We start from the raw sequence: 14,099 nt of genomic DNA on the forward strand, positions 1-14,099 counted from the left end.
CTCTCCACGCACTTCATACTATACAGGCCTTTCTGTCATGAAGCCAGTCTGCGCAAGTAGCAATGAAATACTGTACATTTGCTGATTTTTATTTATTTCTTGTTGAAAGGCCAAAGAACAAGCTTTGTAAAGTGTATTTTCCATATTAGCTTAGCTTTACACTCGCAAGACAGGTCTCAGAGCAAAAGAAGGTGAGCTGCCGTTTTGTGGGTCTGATAAGGGCAGTTCTGATTTATTACCTGAAGTGTAGAACAACAAGGCACCTGGATTAATGAGGTAAGAGTTTTGATGGAAGCACTCTCAATCCTGGTGGATTTTGCTCCCTCTCTGTGGTGAGAGCGCACAGATGTGGGAGCTTCATAACTCCACGGAAAATAAAGAAGAGGCTTAATAAAGAGATCTGTCTTGGCAGATAAAAATAGCAGGGGCTGAGGCTGGAGCGCCGCTCTGATGTCCTGGCAAGCCTCCAAAACGCAGCAAAGGCAGGAACAAGTGGGCCTGTGTGCCCTTGGCCAGGAACTGAGGCTCTTAGAGTGCCACCTAGTGTCTACATGGGAGTAAGACATCAACGCGAGGAAACTGCTTTAGTCTTGGGATTTTCACACTAAGGTTGCTCAAAAGCCAGTTTTGAATGAATCTTTAGAGCTTACTGTACTCATCACAGTGATCAAAAGTTTTTCAAAAACTCCTGGATTTGTTTCTATAAATGTGTGTCTTTTTATGCAAAAAATGATTTTCCAAGCAGGTAGAGGGTTAAAAAAATACCATTATGCCGTCATAAATCATTAAGAAGAAATTGTGCATGTGTACAGTCATTTTAGAGCTTGCTGCGTTTTCAATATGTTTTCATGGGAATGCTCTGGTGTATTGTGGTAAGCATGTCTATGAAACATTTATCATGGCCAAATATATTGATATATTCCTACAATTCAGTGTAGTAAAGCACAGTGTGGACGAGCGGACTGCCAGGTGGTGTCCACAGGGTTTCTGTGAGCGCTGGGACTCGCATCTTCATCAAGAGCACTATCGCCTCTGGCTCCCAGGATACTCCTCCTCATGCCCTGCGGCTCGGCCTCTCCCACATAGAAGCTTCTGTTTCCTCTCAGAGTTCCCACAACACACCCTTAACTGGGGCCTAGTAAACTACAGGAGGGAAGATAAATGCAACCTAGATGGTTTTCTGTCATCAGTGTCGTCCACAGAGCCGAGACATTCTGGTGTTCTTCAGAGCTATGAGAAGCAGATGGCCTGGCCCCAGATCTTGCGTGTTGCTCGTGGGTGGGCTTCGAAGCATGTCCACTAGTAAATACAGGTGGCAGTATGTTTTTGTTTTTAACACTCAGGTCATCGGATTGAAACCGCTCTGCTGCTTGGCTGGCCACGTTTCTTAGATATTTACACCTGCCAGCATTCTGAGTGCTGCTTTATGTCCGATTCTGAATGTACACATACAGTGCCTTGCGAAAGTATTCGGCCCCCTCGAACTTTTCAACCTTTTGCCACATTTCAGGCTTCAAACATAAAGATATACATTTTTTATTTTATGTGAAGAATCACCAACAAGTGGGACACAAGTGTGAAGTGGAACGAAATCTATTGGATTTTTGAAACTTTTTTAACTAATAAAAAAATGAAAAGTGGGGCGTGCAAAATTATTCGGCCCCCTTGCATTAATACTTTGTAGAGCCACCTTTTGCTGCGATTACAGCTGCAAGTCGCTTGGGGCATGTCTCTATCAGTTCTGCACATCGAGAGACTGAAATTCTTGCCCATTCTTCCTTGCAAAACAGCTCGAGCTCAGTGAGGTTGGATGGAGAGCGTTTGTGAACAGCAGTTTTCAGCTCTTTCCACAGATTCTCGATTGGATTCAGGTCTGGACTTTGACTTGGCCATTCAAACACCTGGATACGTTTATTTGTGAACCATTCCTTTGTAGATTTTGCTGTATGTTTGGGATCATTGTCTTGTTGGAAGATAAATCTCCGTCCCAGTTTCAGGTCTTTTGCAGACTCCAACAGGTTTTCATCCAGAATGGTCCTGTATTTGGCTGCATCCATCTTCCCCTCAATTTTAACCATCTTCCCTGTCCCTGCTGAAGAAAAGCAGGCCCAAACCATGATGCTGCCACCACCATGTTTGACAGTGGGGATGGTGTGTTGAGGGTGATGAGCTGTGTTGCTTTTACGCCAAACATATCGTTTTGCATTGTGGCCAAAAAGTTCGATTTTGGTTTTATCTGACCAGAGCACCTTCTTCCACATGTTTGGGGTGTCTCCCAGGTGGCTTGTGGCAAACTTTAGACGAGACTTTTTATGGACTTTTTGAGAAATGGCTTTCTTCTTGCCACTCTTCCATAAAGGCCAGATTTGTGCAGTGTAAGACTGATTGTTGTCCTATGGACAGACTCTCTCACCTCAGCTGTAGTTCTCTGCAGTGGTCTGATACTCCTTCCATTTCAAGATGATCGCTTGCACAGTGCTCCTTGGGATGTTTGAAGCTTGGGAAATCTTTTTGTATCCAAATCCGGCTTTAAACTTCTCCACAACAGTATTACGGACCTGCCTGGTGTGTTCCTTGGTCTTCATGATGCTCTCTGCGCTTTCAACAGAACCTTGAGACTATCACAGAGCAGGTGCATTTATACAGAGACTTGATTACACACAGGTGGATTCTATTTATCACCATCAGTCATTTAGGACAACATTGGATCATTCAGAGATCCTTGCTGAACTTCTGGAGTGAGTTTGCTGCACTGAAAGTAAAGGGGCCGAATAATTTTGCACGCCCCACTTTTCTTTTTTTTATTAGTTAAAAAAGTTTCAAAAATCCAATAGATTTCGTTCCACTTCACAATTGTGTCCCACTTGTTGGTGATTCTTCACATAAAATAAAAAATTTATATCTTTATGTTTGAAGCCTGAAATGTGGCAAAAGGTTGAAAAATTCAAGGGGGCCGAATACTTTCGCAAGGCACTGTATGTGGTGTTTGATGCTGCCTCTAAACTGGGACAAAGTTTATAATAATTGCAGCCAACTGTCACTACACTCACTTTACAGGCACAATTCAAGACACCAACACAACAACATAAAAGAACGAAGAAAATAGCCCTTTTGTTGAGACAATGTCATCATGTTACCAAGTGATGTGCACAGAAGAAACCAAAGAAATAACTGATAGACATACAGTAATTACACCTTTGACTTAAAGGGGCATACAGCCTAATTCTTTTCAGAACAGTAGTTTGTATTCTCAGAGGCGTGGCAATTAAACAACGCTATCTGGTTTTCACACTTACTTCCTGTGTATTTGCGTCTGATTTAGGAGCTTCAATCACTTCGATAAACAACTCCAAACCCAAGCTCTGTCTGGATCTCTTCAGGAGCAGAATGTCTGCAGGTGAGATCATGGTGTGACATGATGAGGTTGGAAGGGGAAATCACCACTTCTGTTCTGGGAAGTTTCTTTCCTGGAAAAAAGAATCGGAAAATCAGCTCTAAACCTTTTCAGTCTTGAACAAAGAAGGCTACAAGGTAACCCGAAGCAAGTATTCAAAATCCTCAAACACACTGACAAAGCTGCTCCAGCAGACTTCTTCAGAATGAGCAGTGCAACACGTACCAGGAGACAAAAGAAGAAACTTTATGGAAGAACAGGACGGGAGGCACTTCCTTGGTCAAGGGGCTGTGGGAGTGTTGAACAGGTTACACAGCTCCAGATTAGTTACTAAGTACCAAATAGGCTGGATGGGACAAGCGGCCTTTGCTCCTTTTCAAAGTTCTTACATTCTTGCTGGTGGGCTTGTCTTTACAGGTAAGCTGGTAACTTGGAAAAAATGAAAAGGGTTTCTTTGCTGCTTCATCTGCAAAACAGATTTCAAGTGAAAGTTTCCAGCACTAAAATCAATGTAATAAGTTAAATAACTACTTCTATGAAAGCCACACAAAGACAAGTCTGCCAGTTTCCTTTAAGTGGATGTCTTGCGTATGAACAGCCATGAATAGCCCTGTTCTCATAGACCCTCTGGGACTAAATAAATAAAGTAAATAATAAGTAAATAATGTTCACCAGCAAATGGTTTACACAGCAAGTTTCCAGAATGCTTGTACTTTAGGAATAGTGCCCTTGCTTTTGATAAGATTAAGCCACAATCTGTATCCTGTTAGAAACCCCAAATCATATCCATTTGAAATTCCTGGTATTCATTCGTACTGTAGCTCTCTGCATGCCATGCGATTTGTATTCTGCTGAGCTTATTCCAGAGATCAATGACAATTCCACTAAAAATGCTTTGTTAAAGAGCTCTTCTGGCCCCAAGTCTTATGTTTTAGAAGTAGGAACATGCATGAGTGATTCTAAGGTTTACAATACACAATGGGTTCCTTATAGAGATGCAGGATGTATCATCACTCTAATTTCTTTCACTGAAGAAGTCCAGCAAATTCAGCCTGTTTGCAATATAAACAGAATCAAAATCAGAGGAACTCCATAAGTGTCACAAGAATATAGAAAGCTGAATACAGTCTTACTTGGGAGCACATAAGGTTAAGTTTACTTTATTGAAAATATTCCATGCAGTGATCTATTAATGTCACAGGCTACATTTTCCCATCAGTAATGGTAGATACTGCAAAAAAGTGTATGTTACAGTTAACTCTCAAAAAACTTTTTAAAAAAGGATAATTCAGTGAGTATTTTGTATATTTGTGTAGAGGTGCTAATACACGTTTTCAGTTTAAAACCATTTTCAATGCAGTTCCGTTATGCCCAAATTTAACACTAGGCGGCGATGTCGTACAGACACATAAATTAACAGACTGGACTGGCGTCTAGGTCAGGATCTAGCGAGCCCCAGTCCAGCTAGTCTTATGGGTCACCCAGAATCACCTATTTTAAAGATTAGGAACACTTGTAAGTTATTTATGAGCTAATAAAGTAATTTGTACAAGGAAACTGGTCATTGAGGATTGAAGGGTCTTCATATTTCTGTCAAAGATGATCTCTTCGTCGCATGAGTAAAAAAAATGACCAGGTCTTTAGACATGAGGATTTAATGTTTAATCTCCAGAAACAGGATTGGAGAAGCATCAATGATTAGTTCATAGAGAGTCATTTTGTTAAAAATGACATTCTGGATTATATTATCCACTCATTTTCCAATAGCTTTATTTAGTTCAGGGCTGACACACTGACACCAGGGTCAGTGTTTCCAGAAGCCAATTAACCTACCAGTCCTGTGGACTGTGGGAAGGAGGCCACACAAACACAATGTGAACATACAAACTCCTCACAGACAGCACCCCAGTTCCACAGCTGAACGAAGCGCCAGTGGTTTTGATTCAAGAAGGCCATGAAAGTAAAACTATGAAATACCCATTTATCGTTGGAGTTCACAAACTTGTTCTAAGTACTGCAAAACATTTTTCAACAGTTTACTGACATTCCTCGCAGTTTAAAAAACTAAAATAATCCAGGAGGATTGAAAGGCTAGATTCTAAAATGTAAAAAATGTTATGAATAAATTTAACATTTCAAATGATGTTAAATTATACTCTTGAACCACTGAGCGCGTCAGTGGAGGATTTTGGCTCATAAAATAGTTCCCTGTGATTTAGAACATGTAAATTATGGAAGGTATTTTTTAAGACATCGATACATAAATGTTTGTATTATTTATGAACCTAGGAATGATGCAATGCTTTATTGCACTAGAGGAATATGCTTTACATATGATTTAAATTACCTGATATTCTGAGCAAAATGTGCTTTTACTTAATAAATCTTTAAATAAGCAGTCAAATAACTCCTATAATTTGGAATGCAAACAAAACTCAATGTAAAATAGTAATATACAATGACAGAAAGATATTAATTGAAGATATGCAGTGAAATTACATTGATTTCTACCTGAATTTAAATGAAACCAGAATTTTTATATTCATTGATTAATAATATAAATGATTCAGGAAGTAAATGTATAGTTAATTACTTTTCTGTTAGGTTTTTATATATTATATTAAAATGCTGTTTTGGGGTCTTATAGGTTTCCTCCTATTGTCCAAAGACATACAGTAGCAGTAGGTTAATTGGCTTCTGGGAAAACTGGCCTTGGTCTGAGTGAGTGTGGGACTGTGGGACTGCTCTGTGATGGACTGGCATCCCTGCTGGGATAGGCTCTGGCTGCCCAGTGACTCTGAACTGGATAAAGCAGTTAGAAAATGGATGGATACTTGGATACTGTATGTGAAAATCTTAAGGGGTTCACTTTTTCTTGATGCTGTAAGCGCAGTTTAAACAGTATGTGTTTCGTCACTGGACAGGCATGGTTATCTCACGGAGTTATTTTCACAAACTGAAGGTTTTATGTCACCTTCACGTAGAAGGAATCAGTGGAGTGATGCTCTGGATTAGGGTTAGGGTTAAAGCTAACAGGAAAACCATACTGTTGCAATGTAATCTTGGAAATCTTTGACAGTATATACTTAAGTAAAAATGTAATAAAGTGTGCTCCAAAGAAAGTAAACAGGGCTATGATAATGCATTATACCAATTCATTTAATGAGGCAGAGAAATGCAACTGTATGCTTAACCATAACAAAACTGCAAAAATGCCAGGCAAACCTGCCACAGTCAGCTCTCATAAGTGTAGATCAGAAGTACTGTACAGAGATGATTCATCAGAGGGTGAAGGGATTTACAGCAGAGATTTCATTTCCAAGTGTCTTCGTACTCTGTATTTCATTTTATTTCTTTTTCCTTTATTGTTACTTTGCCTGCTCTGGAAAGTGTTGCATGCAATAATTCTTTTAGACTTCTTACTAGGATAATACAACTACAGCTGTGACCTGCAATGACTTGCACTACTGCTCTCTATAAATCTACCTTCATTCATACTAATCTTCTCTCCTTAAAACCTCATCATGGTTCCTACACGTTTTGCTTAAACAAAATGTTGATTGGGGGGGTGGATGTCTTTTATATTCTGGGGAGCTGAAGGTAATTAATTAATTATAATCAATTACACACAGCTCTTTGAACATGGTGTGCTATTATAACTGCTGCTCAGTTTCTCATAGTCTCCAAAGAGATTAAGGATGTGCCACCCCTTTCTCCACACCAAGGACGTGGCCCTGTGGAAGACCCACAGAAGTTCAAAGCTGCAGAAGAAAGATCTCCACATTAGGTTGCCCAGCCTAAGAACTGCCAAAGATATTTTAATCATTTAATTCCAAAGCATAATTTCAACGTTCTACTACACATTTCTGCTTCCACGGAGGCTCCTGAGGAGCCCCTCTGCTCACTCGGCCATCCCGTAGCCCAGCCCTGCCATCATGTTTATGCTTTATTGTTAAGTGACCCATCAATCACTCCACAGGCCGAGCTGGCGCAAACCCAGAGAGCGCTGCTTTGCTGACTGCAAAGCAACAAATCCTCTAGAATATTACACCACAAGCCTCCTCCCCATTGCGCCTCAGACAAGCTAATCAGAAACATGTCATGCCACAGTCCCTTTTAATTAGAAGGTGGTTCACTGAACAACAGAACAGCATAGGAGCTGAAGCAAGGGACTGGCTTTCTGGCTCTTGATTCTCCTGTGTTAGCTGTTCTAAGTAACCTTGTTCATAATTCTTACTGTGTAACATGGTTTGTGAAATAGGAGCATGCTACACAAAGTTGTGTAATCTGAGAGTCAATTTCCAGTTTGTGCATTATAGTCAAAACTACTACTTTCTGAGTAGATGCAGAGGAATTGGAGAAGACTTCATCTTTATTTTAATAGTCTTCTTGTTTTAAATTGCCTTTCCAGAGTAAGAAATGGTTAGTATGAATATTGGAGATGCATGCACATGTTTCCTGAATTTTGATGACTTCTTTTGACTCTTGAAATGTTCTACTGAAGTGGGATGGCATACAGTATGGGTGTTGTTGCTTAAAATTAATTGAAAATTCAAGAACGAATGTTGCGAATAAGAGGTTTGTCTATTCGGCTGCTAGGGACAGCTGGATCTTATCTACCTGTCTGCTGAGCGATCACAGTATGAGCTCCCGAGCTTCAGGATCCTAGGAGTCATTAGGCCTTTTCACACAAGCACACTCTCTAAGTATTGGAAGTGCTGATCTCATTTGTCAGAGCAGTTAGGGAGAAAGCTTGCTCTTTGTGTCTGGGGTCACACCTGGACACCTAGACAGCCCTCCACAACCCCCAGGAGACCCTGCTCAGCAGGACACGTGGTTAAAAACCATCCTTCGAGCCTGGAAAGTGCTGGATCATGTAGGGGGAAACAAAATTTCTGAGAAAGGTATATGCTGCATAGAACCACTTGTGCAAAAATATATTTATTTTGGAGATCAAAGATCAAGGCTTATTGAACTGGACCCATACGGGGTATTGGTTGCTTACTATGGACTTCCTGACATGATCCAATGACCCCAAGTTTTGGCAATAGGGCACAAATGCAGACTATTTAGGGGTGCACTTAAAATTGAGGACAGGAGGCACTTCTCTATCTAAAGGATTGTTGAGTTCGAAACAAGCTACCCAGCCCTATTGTGGAAGCTGACAGACGAGTGTCTTTTAAGAAACAGTCAGAAGAGATCACCAGATCAATTAACTAATGACTGCCGAGAGGGCTTCATGGGCCGAATGACCCTCTCTTGTTAACAAGCTTTCTCATCTTCTTAAAGAAAACTAAAGATGGTGAAAGTAATATTTATATGACAGATTTTTAATTGCCTGTCTGGAATTCAGGGTCGTTTTAATTTCTTTCCTTCTCTGTTGATTGAATTCAGACCCACATGTGAAACAGCAGAGTGCTCAGACAGGTTTTGTAAGAAGTCACTGTGTGACTGTGTGGAACGTATTACAAGAGAAATGTAAAACCACTGTGTGACTTCCCATGTACGTTTAGAAAATAGTAAGCATCTAAAAATAACAAATAAACTTTGAAAAAAACTTTTTTTTCCTTACGAGCTCTTGATTCCCTTTGAAATTTGTTGTTGATCTGTTGTTGTTGTTGTTGATGTTGTCTCAGTCCACACCAATTTATACTGAATGCATGGATACGGGGGGATATAAAAAATAGAAAACGGCTAAAAAAAAAATACATTGAACTAACTAACAAAATACCAAGGGAAGGAAGCAGGATTTCAAGCATGCAGTACTCGAAGGAAAAGCGAAGCTGTAATTGTCGTCCTATCCGCTAGAGGGCAGAAAAAAACATTTCGGCTGTTTTTAATCTTCCATCGGTTGATTGTATTAGCAATCAATGTGGCGTCTCAGGAGAGGGGGGGTTACATTGGGTAGCGAAAAGGAGAGCTCTTATTGCGTTCGGGGTTTTAATATTTCCGAGTCAGTTTATTCGAATTAAAACGAAAAAAAAAACAGGTGCCAACTTACAGGCAGGTACATATGCGACTATTTCCATTAGTGGACGAATGTCTGCAGAGCTAGATATCTCACGTCTACATATCGTGACTTGAATGTCCGCTGGCGAGTCGGTGAAATGTGCATCAAACACATCCAGTCGCGGGCTGGCGATCCTCAGAGCGAAGTTTCTCAGAAATAGCGAGTGCGACACGAACGGCTCGGAGCAAAGCCGGTTGATAGACCCGAGGGTACCGTTGTCTTCTTTAGCCATTAACAATACCGGTGGACACGATGCAGACGGCTCGTTATTTTTCCACTGCGAAGAGGTAAAAAAAAGAGAAAGAGGTGTTTTGGTTTTGTTTGCTCACTTGTACTAAAAAGTCCTAAAAAAAAGGGGTGGTGATATTAATATTGGCAACTTTCGGTTTGTAGTTAACATCAAACGTTAAGTGGAACCAGGTGTGAGCGGATGAGATACCTTTATTTATAACGCTGTGTTTAATATATCTTCCTGCTGCTTTCTTTCCCGACCAATCACTAGTTTTGGTTGCGTTCAGCGCATTTGGATTCTCATCAGTATTTTGCCAAACACTTCGGGACAGAGCTCGTCATTTTCGCAGTGCTTCGTGTGAAAGCAGTTCTAATCAGTACATCCGAAATGTGTTCCAAGCGATACATTGTTATGATTATTAATAACAACAATAATAACATCGAGAGCCTTGAATAATAAGGTCTCGACGTATAATATCGATCCCTAATCCGAAATATGATTTCAGTTGATAGAATGTGCTATGCCCAGGCTTTCCCGAGACTTGTGATAGGTTAAAAAAAAATTAGAGCGAACGGCAGCTCATTTCTAAATGTTATCCCCTGTAAATGACACGCAGAGAGACTCCTCGATTCGGAGCAACAGCTTACTGCTGTTCTCAACACTGAGCACATTTGAGAATCATTTATCTGTCGAGAGAAAGGGCCGTTTCCTCTCCTTTGAAGTGAGAACACACTCCGCGGCGGACACACTCCCCGTCTATCAAAATGAACATTTTTGAGAACGACACAGCAAGCACGGTGATCGGTTTATCCCAGTTGGCGTTTCTGTCCAGCTGTAGTGTGATCTTGGACTGAGCGTATCTAATATACTGTAGAGCTAGCGCCGGGCTTGCAGGACAGTAGTTCAGGAGCTGGAGCTGCTGTTTTTGAGGATCCGCCGTGATATACAGGTGTATCCCGACCTTCGTTTGTCTGTCCATGTGTACGGATTTTTAAGACGCTTTGGATGAAAGGACCACAGCGCTGGTTTAGTCTGTATTTGACAGACGCACAAAGGAAACAAGCACCCGAACCCTAGAGTGAAGGGAAAAAATCAAGACCGCGTACTGCACACGTTTGGAAAAATAATAACCGGAACATCTATTTTTTTTCTTTTTCTCCTGTGGATTAACGAGATTGCGAACTCGGGTCATAACGATCTGGGCTGTCAAATACTCCGAGATAGCGAGGGAAACGGAATCATTTCGGATATAATCTATGCATCGAATAACCCATTAAAAAAGAAAATCCGTGAATTAAAACACAACAGAGGGAGGCGGGGAGACGAAAGAGCGAGCTCGGAGGGCAACAGCGAAGTGAAGAGGTGTCATTGTAAGTGTGTTCTGAAGTCCTGTTATTCTGGGTGATAATTATCCGAATGAATTATTTTTTCCTGTACATTAAAAATGCATTTTTCTATACTGTATGCAGTTACACCTGCAGTTATCATTATAGGGCAGCACAATGTAACCAGCCTGAGTGAAACAACAACCCGCATAATTTGATTGTCATCAGGATTGTAGGTTTAATCGCAAATATGCCGTTTTAATTTTAGTCATCCTTCTCGAATTACTGTACGTGCACGACGTAGTGCAATGTTTTTAAACGTTCTGTGTGGAGTAGTGCTCCAGATTTGGCCAGCGAGCAATATCAACAAATTGTAAAGGCTTGCTTTTCCCAAGATGAAGATTAAGGTACAGTCATTCGCGAATAATATTCCGTGTACATTGTGTACACATTCAAATACCTCTGTATAATGACCGAGAGCCCAGGGCGCGATGGCAAGCTCCGGGAATTATTGCACATTTTAATTTTTTAACATGAAGTAGCTCTCAGCAGGCTGAGTATTTCAGGGCTCACCTCTGTACTATTGCTTGCTGTCTGAGTGCAGGTTACTGTTTATGAGATACATGTAGTCGTATGGGCATATATTTGAACATTATATCGAATAATTGACATACACTGCGTCTTACTCAACCTGATAGTGTTAGAAAAGTTGTGAGATGCGGCAGTTTAAGGTAGGTTGGAACAAGTTTTAGGTCCATTATCAAGACTCAAATATGGAATTTCTAGTTCGGTAGTTACTGGACAACACTGCAAGTCTTTTAGCACATCAGTATTGAACAAAGCTAATGTTCAAGGTTTTGTAAACAAGCATTTTGGAGACATTTTCTCAATATTTGATAAACCATGTTTTTCAAGTTTGATTCTATAACCATACTTTTTTTTGTATTTTGCCAGATGTGGAATCTGTAGATGTGGCACCTAGTTCTTCAGTGGAAAAGCAAGATAACTTTTTCTTCACATAAAATGTGATTTTGCATACTTCTTGGGACATCCCCTGCAAACCATATCTCAGAAAGCCATCGATGAACAAAGCCTGCGATTGCTAAGGAGGCTGTGGTAACTGAACACTCTTCCCCAACACAGCGGGATTTGTATTGCGAGCGGGGGTTATTGGCAGAGAGGAGGGGGAACTTTAGTATTGTTGTTTTTCTGTTGTGGATTCTCAAAACTGGAAATTACAGATCGACAAATCGCATCGGTGGCAGTTCATGTAGCAAGAACATGCCTTAAAGGCAACATTGCGCCGCAGTCAACAACAATGTAGCATCTTGACTCAGAGCCCACATCATATGGATCCTGCCCGTCTGAAGGTCTGTTAAACACATGGACCATGCTATAGAGATCGTGCTCAGGTGGCGTACGATGAGATCCTGACTGATCCCAAGACTCTGGTGGAATAACCCGAGTGAAGCCGCTGGACTCGTTGGGTCGGGTGCTCTCAGGGGGTGTCTACGGGCCGGGAGGGCGAGGTCGACAGACCCGGGGAGATGGCGCGCCCCGGCTCCGCTCTGATGATCCCCGTGAACGGACTGGGGTACGCTCCCCAGAACCTGGCGCGGGTGGTGGTGTGGGAGTGGCTGAACGAGCACGGGCGCTGGAGGCCCTACAGCGCCGCCGTGTGCCACCACATCGAGAACGTGCTGAAGAGCGACTCCCGGGGCACAGTGGTGCTGGGACAAGTGGACCCCCAGCTGGTCCCCTACATCATAGACCTGCAGTCTATGCATCAGTTCCGCCAAGACACAGGTAAAACCAGGGGGTTTACACCTGCAGAGGTCACGGGGGGCCGGGTGATAAATGCAGCCATGAAACATGCTGGCATTGGATTTAAGGCTCATGACTTAAGTGGCTGTATTATGGGTTACCTAGGATTCTGGACTTGTCACTGGGAGGTTGGGGGTTCAGATCCTGGGTTTCCTTCTGCTGTTCCACCTGTGAGCAAGATCCTTAACTCTGATTGTCTCTGTGGAAATCTCTGGCTGTACTAATAGGTAAAACTCTTAAGTCATTTTGGACCAAATGAGTAATTTTGGTCAAGCACGTGCGGGTGGAGAAGTCTGAATGGAAACGAAGAAAGTGGGGAAAAAAAGAAAATGCTCTCTGGCTGTACAGTGGGTAATTTACAAATACAAGTACAAATGAGATATGCTTGTGCCTGTATTTTTATAGGCATAAGTGTCTGGTTTGTGTGGTACAGTATACATCTTTCAAAGGTTTCTTCAGGCATGTTGTGAATAGTCAGCAATCTAAAACTTGCCTTTTTGTGATTGAATCTCGTTGTTCAGTTCATCTCCTTCCTGTAAAGGCTGTCTAGTTTAACCCCTTTGTATACCTTGGGTTTTAGCTCCTGTATAATTCATAAAAACAATTCTTGAAGACAGCTTGATGTGGAAGCTCGAGTTAGACTTCGTGCTGCAGACTCCTGTGGGCAAAGAGCTCCCTAGGTAATTGTTTAGTTTTGGGAAATGTCCTGTGGCTTGCACATGTTGTGTCAGCTTGATGAAAACGTCTCTTGCTGCTCTTCAAGGATATGTAAGGAACGTAAAATACAGCACTGCCCACTGTTTGATCATCTGTTAATTTCTTCCTTTCACACTGAAAGTCTTCCTTGCACTTTATTTGAAGAAGCAGTAATTGTGAACGGGCTGCAGGATGGTGCAGTGGTTAGGGCCCTGGGGTGCTCTCTCTACATCTCCAAGTGGTCTGGTTTCCTCCCGCAGTCAGAGACATGTTGGTGGGCTGGTTGGTTTCTGGGAAAACTGGCCCTGGTGTGAGTGTGAGCATATCGGTCTGTGTGCCCTGCGACAGTCTGGTTCCACCCAGGGTGTACTAAACCTTGTGGGGTCACTTGCTAGGAGCGGCTCCAGGACACAGTGACCCTGTGACCCGACCTTGGGTGAAGCAGTTAGTAAATGGATGGATAATGATAAATGCACAATTTGCGATTGCTCTCTGCGAATTAGAGATAACATCTGTGTTTGTGGTAAGGGTGTGGTTAAAGATGTTACATATGGGACACAAAACCCCTATGAATTGGGTGTCAAGTGTGGGGTCATGTTAAGATGCTGTGCCATGATG

General features: G+C 41.8%; 1 protein-coding gene across 2 annotated transcripts in view; it reads left to right on the top strand.

The window, feature by feature from the left end:
* Window positions 1-9,605: 9,605 nt before the first annotated feature.
* The window catches only part of dtx1 (deltex 1, E3 ubiquitin ligase), a 96,616-nt gene continuing 92,122 nt past the window's right edge, over window positions 9,606-14,099 (top strand). Inside the window, exons 1-2 of one of the 2 annotated variants that reach the window (XM_015366163.2) lie at window positions 9,606-9,691; window positions 11,916-12,767. In XM_015366163.2, the coding sequence (XP_015221649.1) occupies window positions 12,509-12,767 (259 nt within the window). In that variant the 5' untranslated portion in view covers window positions 9,606-9,691; window positions 11,916-12,508. Of the gene's footprint in view, window positions 9,692-10,329; window positions 11,007-11,915; window positions 12,768-14,099 lie in introns of those variants that run through there. The other variant, XM_015366161.2, reaches the window with a different exon arrangement.

The sequence above is a fragment of the Lepisosteus oculatus genome, chromosome 22 (genome assembly GCF_040954835.1).
Source record: "Lepisosteus oculatus isolate fLepOcu1 chromosome 22, fLepOcu1.hap2, whole genome shotgun sequence".
Taxonomy (NCBI): domain Eukaryota; kingdom Metazoa; phylum Chordata; class Actinopteri; order Semionotiformes; family Lepisosteidae; genus Lepisosteus; species Lepisosteus oculatus.